Raw genomic sequence first — 7,806 nt, forward strand, 5'->3', positions numbered from 1 at the left:
CAAAGCAGCTATTTAATCTGTGATGTAACTAAAGAGAGCCAACCATGAAAGGCTGGAGGGAATGCGAGTATGTGAGATTGCTGCAGAGGTGGTGTGTTTGTAGATAGTAATGTTTACAAAAGCATGTACTTTTGAGTGACTCAAGTTATTTTCATGGCTTATTTGACTACATGTGTGATATGTTATTTTACAGGTTGACTCTAGAATCTAACATCAGCCTTAGAGGCAGTAGCAAGCCTTGAACAAGTGTTTCTGCAGTAGTGGTACCTTGCAGTTTTTCCTTTATTTAATGCTAAGACACACCTGGCTGTATGCGTAAATATTTCTTAATATTCATTACAGAATACAGAGTTTTTATTCTTCCTTGGAATGGAGGAAATGTAATACTTCATTTATTGCTGATGCTGTTACTAATCGATCCCAGCCAATTCTAAAATAGGCTGGTATAAGGATTTTTAACCTCATTTATGATTAAAGTACATACTAATAAGCCAATAGCATTCTTAATAACCATTTTCTTTGGTTATTCAATTCACGCTTTCTTTTGTGAATCCCCCCCCCAACACACACACAGAGACACACAGACACCACCACCCCCGCCTCCTTCATCACTGTTATATAACACAGTGGGTATTTCTGTACTCAAATAATACAGAGTTTTCTCATATTGACTCTTACTGTTCTAGCCAAGTAGACTGAGTGTTTGAAATATTGTCTTTGGATACCTGAAGGCAGAGGTAATTGATTCTTGTGGCCTTGCTTTTTAAATTTATCATTTGATATTTTGAATTGCAGATAAATTTAGATAACTGAAAGGAATAACCTCAGCAGAATGTAGGCTTCTCCATTTTGTTCTTATTAAATTATCAAAGAATGAAATGTAAAATGGATTACTTAAAATGATTGTCCTTGGAGGCCTTTGGTACTAGTCATTTAGATGGACTGGTAAGAAGTTGGCCAGGAGCAGTGGTTCATGCCTGTCATCCTAGCACTTTGGGAGGCCAAGGCAGGCAGATTGTCTGAGCTCAGGAGGTTGAGACCAGCCTGGGCAACATGGCGAACCCCGTCTCTACTAAAAAAAAAAAAAAATACGAAAGATTAGCCAGGTGTGGTGGCGCTTGCCTATAGTCCCAGCTACTCAGGAGGCTGAGGCATGAGAATCGCTTGAACCCGGGAGGTAGAGGTTGCAGTGAGCTGAGATTGTGTCACTGCACTCCAGCCTGGGCGACAGAGCGAGACTCTGTCTCAGGGAGAAAAAAAAAGAAGGTGGCCCATTTTGTTTGTTGATGACCTTCATGAGAATGGCTAGCACAGACAGAGGAAATTATTTTCTGCTCAAACCTAACCTGTGTGTTCTCTTTCTGCGTTTTCGCCACCTGATTTTATTGTATGGGAAAGTATGAAAACCAGTTCCTCTCAAAAAACCTTTAAAAATTATTTTAAAAACCCAACCTCCTACAGTTTCTGAAGTGCCCGATAGTTTCTTCCAATGAAGTTTTCAGTTTACTGATTTTTTTTTTCACTCATAAGAAGGGACTGTAGAGTGAAGATTGTAAGGCTTAACTGGTAGGAAGTTGGCCAGGCGCAGTGGCTCATGCCTGTCATCCTAGCACTTTGGGAGGCCAAGGCAGGCAGATTGTCTGAGCTCAGGAGGTTGAGACCAGCCTGGGCAACATTTATTCTACTCATGTTGTTTATAGAGCAACAGAAGAAAGCTCAGAGAATTAAGGACAAATTCAAGTGCAGAAGCTTATGAGTAGCTAGATTAATTTCAAAATGATCAGTAAGTAACTATTTTATTTTCTGATTTATTTTAAACTTCCACCGACCTTATTGAGATACACTTCCAGAAACATTCTGTTTGAATTATTCTCATAAATTAGTCATCTTGCAAGACAGCTGTGGCAGTATGATACAATGAAGAGAGCAGTGATTTAGCAATGAGAAGATTGGGAGTGCTTGTCTTGGGTCGCTCACAGGGAGCTCACATGACATGCCAAAGTCCCCTAGATGAGGAAGCCGTGCATGAGAGGATTGAGGATTGGGTCAGTGATCTATCGTAGAATACTTTCTATGAGTCTAGAAGCCTCATGAAGAACATACCAGGAAACCTGGGTGAGAGCAGGAGCTTGACCTCATGCAGAATTGCAGTGTGATTTTAGAGTGCTGTTACCTACCACTCTTATGCTTAGAAGGCAGAGTGTCTGAATCAGGATTCTGTCATGTATAATAGATTGCACTCTCGTTGGCTTAGGCAGAAAGGTGTTATATGGTTTGCAGAATTGTTGGGAAGGCTGAGCTTCCAGGAGCAGCTCCCAAAGTCCACACAGAACTGAACCACCAGGGAACCTGCTCCCTCCGCCAGGACAGGAGCCTTAACTTCAGAAAGCTGCCCGTCCAGTTGGAAAGCTGCCACTGCGGTTGCCAGCACCATAGCATCTTGTCTCTTCTACAGTCTCTGTCTACATAGTGAATGCCCTGTGCCCTACCTCTCTTCCTCTGATCCAGGTCCCACTCCAGGTCTTGCCCAAGTCTTTCTCATTGGTAGAACTTAAATCACACCCAAAATCCCAGCTGCAGGAGAGCTGTGAGATTTCATCTTTCCAAACTCTGTGTCCTGCATGCCGGTTGGAGCATATGTCGGCAGCCAATCCACTGCATTCACCATTGACAGTAGACAAAATATTTATGATCAATAACATTTGCATTTTTTCAGAAAAAATGCACAATTTGCAGAGTAGCCATACACACTTTTTATTTGAAGCTAATATCAAGTCACTCTACATACAAAAATAACTATTTCTGACCATTTCCCAAGAAAACAACTCTTCTAAAAATTTAGAACAATACCTACATTATTTCCTAAAGATGCAAACTGGTAGAGGAAACAGGATGTTAAATTCAGAATTTCCCTTCCAGCTTCGTTTATTTTCTCCACATCAGTTCTGTTTTCCTTTGTGTCTTTTTCTCCCATGGGGATGTCCTCCACCTTTTCAATCTGATTTCCTCTTTGCCATGCAGACCTGTGGATGAAGAGCCAGAGTCCCCTGAGGTCGATGCTGCTGGTCGGTGGCCTGGTGTCTGTGTTAGCAGAACATCTCCAACACCCCCGAAGTCGGCAACCACCGTTAAGTCACTTATCAAGTCATTTGACTTGGGACGCCCAGGTATTTGATCACAGTTTTTCTATAAGCAAAGCTCCAAATTCCAACTTTGGCCCGACATTTGATATGTCTACTATCTCTGCTCCACCCCGGCCCTATGTTGTTACAACCACAAGAGCGCTTTCCAGGTCCTACCACATGTAGCCACTGCATGCAGGAGCCTGGCTGAGGCTCCGGGGAGACACTGATGGAGAGACTGGTACGTGAATAACACAAATGCAGCCTCTTCCTCCCTACCTCTTCCTTCCATCCGTTTCCTGCCTTGCTGCCTTTCTTTTCTGCCTCTTATAGCCATTAAATTCAGGTCACTGCTATTTGCCTTTTTGTCATCTCATAAGAATTACAAGGGTCAGCTGGAGACTTCATCTCATAGGAAATGAGGCATCACATCTGTGCACCTGGCCCTCTTGTAGGCACCCCTGGCCATCCCCATCTTGCAACCTGCTAGACGTTTTTCTATCTGGTCTTGTACGTGAGCACCTGTGCTAATCTGTCACTCCTGATCTAGGTGTGTTTCCAGCTTTTCCTGGAATTGTCTGATGGTCTCACAATTCCCCTTTAGTCATGCTTGTCTTCCTATATGAGAAAGATGCGTAGCTATATTTCATACATATACTGTACACATAAACATAGCAAATAGAAGAAACAGAATGTGCAGCTCTCTACAGTAACAATATCTTTCTTCCCCAGACTGCAACAAACATGCCATTGTATTGGGAGACTGTAGTAAAAGTTAATCCTAGGATGTACCTGGTTGTCTCTGCTAAAATTGTTTGCACCTAAATTAGATTAAGACTAGACTCTACATATTCAAAGATATGAAAGCCTTTCATGTCTGTGAAGACAGGAAATGAATTAATAATTTGTACAAGAACTTTTCTGTTCCTTCCTTCTCTAGGCACCTTGTTATTTATACAGTTTCTTTTTGCTCAGCTATCCTTCATCTAAGACTGACCTCCACTCAGTTAACTCTTCCCTTCTTGTTTCCCCAGTGCAGCTCTAGTCCAGAGAAGAAAAGAATAATAGAGTAAATATTATGCTAAACATGGATACTCCTTAAGCCAGCAAAAAAAGTAACAAGAAATCAGGAACAACTATATGCTATTTTGAAGTGGAGCAACGTATAAATGTTCTCATGTTTTTTCTTGGCAGGTGGAACTGGACAGAATATTTCTGTCCATAAGACCCCCAGAAGTCCCCTAAGTGGGATACCAGTGAGGACTGCTCCAGCAGCTGCTGTCTCTCCAATGCAGGTAGATGAGCCCCAGAAATAACCACTGCTTATGGTCTGCTGTGTATCCCTCTAGATGTTTTTCTTTACACATATTAGTGTGTGTGTGTGTGTAGAGTGTGTTTTGTAAATTGGATTACACTATGCATTATTCCAATACTTATTTCACTTTATCATCGGAATGTAAGCTTCATGAGGTCAGATATTTTTGTTCATTTTGCTTGCTGTTTTGTCTATAACACTGGCTGGCACATGGCCACATTGTAGTAGAAGTTCAGTAAATATTTGTTGAATGAATGAAGAATATGTCTTCAAATTTTAACATTTGGAGAAACAATTCTTTTTTATAAAAGATTACATAATATGTGGTGATTTATTTAGCCACTCTTCTACTGATAGAAGTTAGGTGTTTTTGGATTTAACTTAATACAAAAAACAATACAGTGAAGATACTGATTCAAATTTTTGACCACTTATGGGACTACTTTTTAAATAAGGATATATCAGGATTCATTTGTAAATATCAGAGATCACAGTAGTTAAGCAGAAAGGAATTTAATACAGGGCTTTTGGTACTGAGGGCTGGAGAAAGGTCTGGGCTGCACTGAGATTCCAGGAACGGTTCCCAGAGCATCTGAAAGTTAGCCCATGAAAGGAGCTTCTGTTTCTGCCAGAATCAGGAAGTCTCTCTCTAGGTGCTTACCCAGGGACTGCCACTGCTACCAACATCTAGGATCAGCCTTGTGACTGCACTGCCACAGGTGCAGTCCATGCCAGCAAAGCAGACTCTGTGCCTGCCCCATACTGACCAGAAAATGATGGAACACTCCCCAGAACCTCTGCTCCCCTGCCACAGAAGAGAGAGTGCCTTCCAGCCATGTTTTCCAGGAGAAGCTGCAGAAGGGAAGCCTTCCACTCCCTTGCACCTTCCAGATCCTCTGAGAGGGGGCCTGTTTGACAGAAGCTCGGCCACTTGATGAGCCAAACTTTAAAGGAGTTTGCCAAGTACACCCTTTAGCTTCCCAGTCCCCTATAGTTCAATATGTCACCCTACAAAGAGATGAGGATGAGTGAGCCCGTCTTGAGATATACAGATTGATTCCTAGTAAAGGAAAATGGGGTCCTAGAAAAGGAAACGTATTTGACCTCTTCCAGCATGTTGAAAAACTTGATAGACACGTTGCCCTTCAGTTTGCCCTCCCACTCACTGTACTGTTTTCCAAGAATTTCGACACTGTCTATAAATTTTGAAGATTAAGTAAATGAACAGTAGTATCTTGTTTTACTTTATCAGTAAGGTTGAGCACTTCTTCATATGATTATAGGCCATTTATCTTTTGTATGTCTGTATGGAAACTTACATACTTTGCCTGCTTTTCTTTTTTTTTGAGACGGAGTCTCGCTCTGTAGGCTGGAGTGCAGTGGCGCGATCTCAGCTCACTACAAGCTCCGCCTCCCGGGTTTACGCCATTATCCTGCCTCAGCCTCCCGAGTAGCTGGGGCTACAGGCGCCCGCCACCTCGCCTGGCTAGTTTTTTGTATTTTTTAGTAGAGACGGGGTTTCACCATGTTAGCCAGGATGGTCTCAATCTTCTGACCTCGTGATCCGCCCAAAGTGCTGGGATTACAGGCTTGAGCCACCGCACCCGGCCATTTGCCTGCTTTTCTTTTGAAGTGTTAGTCTTTTTCCATTTTGTAAGAAGTCTTGATATATTGTGCTTTTTAACATTTTTACATATGTAATTGTATTACCTTTGTTATCTTTTAATGTCATATTAATAGTTATCTTTTACTGAAGAGAAATTTTACATTTTTGTGTTGTGTTTTAAGATTTTGTTTTGTTTCCTGCCTTAAAATGTCTTTCTAGCTATTAGATGATTAAAATATTCTCCCTAAATATCTTAAGGAAGTCTTTTATTTATTCAGTCTTAAAACTCATAGAAACATGGGTTTGGATTTAGATGTTCTTCCCCTATCTTAACTGCCTTCTGGAAGCAGAAGTAAATACTCTCTGGAGGACAATTACATCATCTAGATCCTTAAATTATAGCCACATTTTAAAAAGTACAATGTCATATAGTAACTTTAAAAAATGCCAGGCATGGCTGGGTGCAGTGGCTCACACCTGTAATCCTAGCATTTTGGGAGGCCAAAGCAGGCAGATCATGAGGTCAGGAGTTCAAGACCAGTCTGACCAACATAGTGAAACCCCGTCTCTACTAAAAATACAAAAATCAACCGGACATGGTGGTGTGCGCCTGTTGTCCCAGCTACTCAGGAGGCTGAGGCAGGAGAATCACTTGATCCCAGGAGGCGGAGGTTGTGGTGAGCTGAGATCTGCCACTGCATTCCAGTCTAGGCAACAGAGTAAGACTCCATCTCAAAATAAAATAAAATAAAACAAAAAATGGAGCATACAAATAGATAATACCAAGTGATGAAAAACCAAGAGAAAAAATAGACAATAGAAACAGACACAGAAGATTCAGATATTGATATTATTAGACATAGGCCCTAAAACACCTGAGATTAATGCTGTCAACAAAATAAGTGACAAGGTAGAGAATTTCAGCAGAAAACCACAATCTATAAAAAAGAATCCATTCGAGATTTTATAACTTTAAAATACCCGAATTAAACACTCAATAAAGTTTAGCTGTAGCTTAAACAGTTAAAGAGAGACTTAAAGAACAGAAGACAAGTCAGTATAAATATCTGAACTGAAGCACAGAGAAAAAGGATAGGAAATAGAGAAAAGGACATAAGAAACATATGGGATGGAATAAAAAGATCTCATGTGTAATTGGAGTCCCCAAAAGGGGAGAAAAAGGGCAGAGGCAATATTGGAAGGGATAATGATCAAGAATTTCCAAAACTGATAAAAGATGTCAAGCCCAGTTTCAGGAAACAATATGAACCCCAAGTGAGATGAGTACAAAGAAAACCACTTAGACACATGAGGTTAAAACTGCTGGAAATGAAAGAGAAAGAATCCTAAAAGCATCCAAAAGAAAAAAGACACCTTAATGTCAAAGGAGCAAGAGCCAAAACTGACATCTTTCTTCTCAACAAAAATGACGGAAGCCCTGAAGACAATGCAGTGACATCTGCAAAATGCTGAAAGAAACCTGCTTTCCTTTACGTGGTGAAAATATGCTTCAAAACGCTGTACCTGGCGAAAATACCCTTCAAAGGTGAACACAGAAGAAAGATGCTTTCAGTCCAACAAAACCGTATGTTTTTTCCTAGGATACTTGCAGTGAAACGACTATTTAAAGGAGTTCTGCATGGAGTTTGTTCTTTTAAAAGGCTGTTAAAATTCAAAACACCTGACAAGAAAAGCTAATGCAGAATTACCTGTATCAGAAATTTGTAAATGGATACATCACTAAATATTTCATAATTATTAAA

The 7,806-nt window shown here is 40.8% G+C and overlaps 1 protein-coding gene across 1 annotated transcript in view; it reads left to right on the plus strand.

Annotated features, from left to right (window-relative positions):
- Positions 1-3,643, plus strand: part of SPECC1 (sperm antigen with calponin homology and coiled-coil domains 1) — a 185,258-nt gene extending 181,615 nt beyond the window's left edge. The window contains exon 8 of the mRNA XM_011961481.1: positions 3,022-3,643. Within this exon, the coding sequence (XP_011816871.1) occupies positions 3,022-3,175 (154 nt within the window). The 3' untranslated portion in view covers positions 3,176-3,643. The remainder of the gene's footprint in view (positions 1-3,021) is intronic.
- Positions 3,644-7,806: the final 4,163 nt, after the last annotated feature.

Source organism: Colobus angolensis, unplaced genomic scaffold (assembly GCF_000951035.1).
Source record: "Colobus angolensis palliatus isolate OR3802 unplaced genomic scaffold, Cang.pa_1.0 Scaffold555, whole genome shotgun sequence".
NCBI lineage: Eukaryota > Metazoa > Chordata > Mammalia > Primates > Cercopithecidae > Colobus > Colobus angolensis.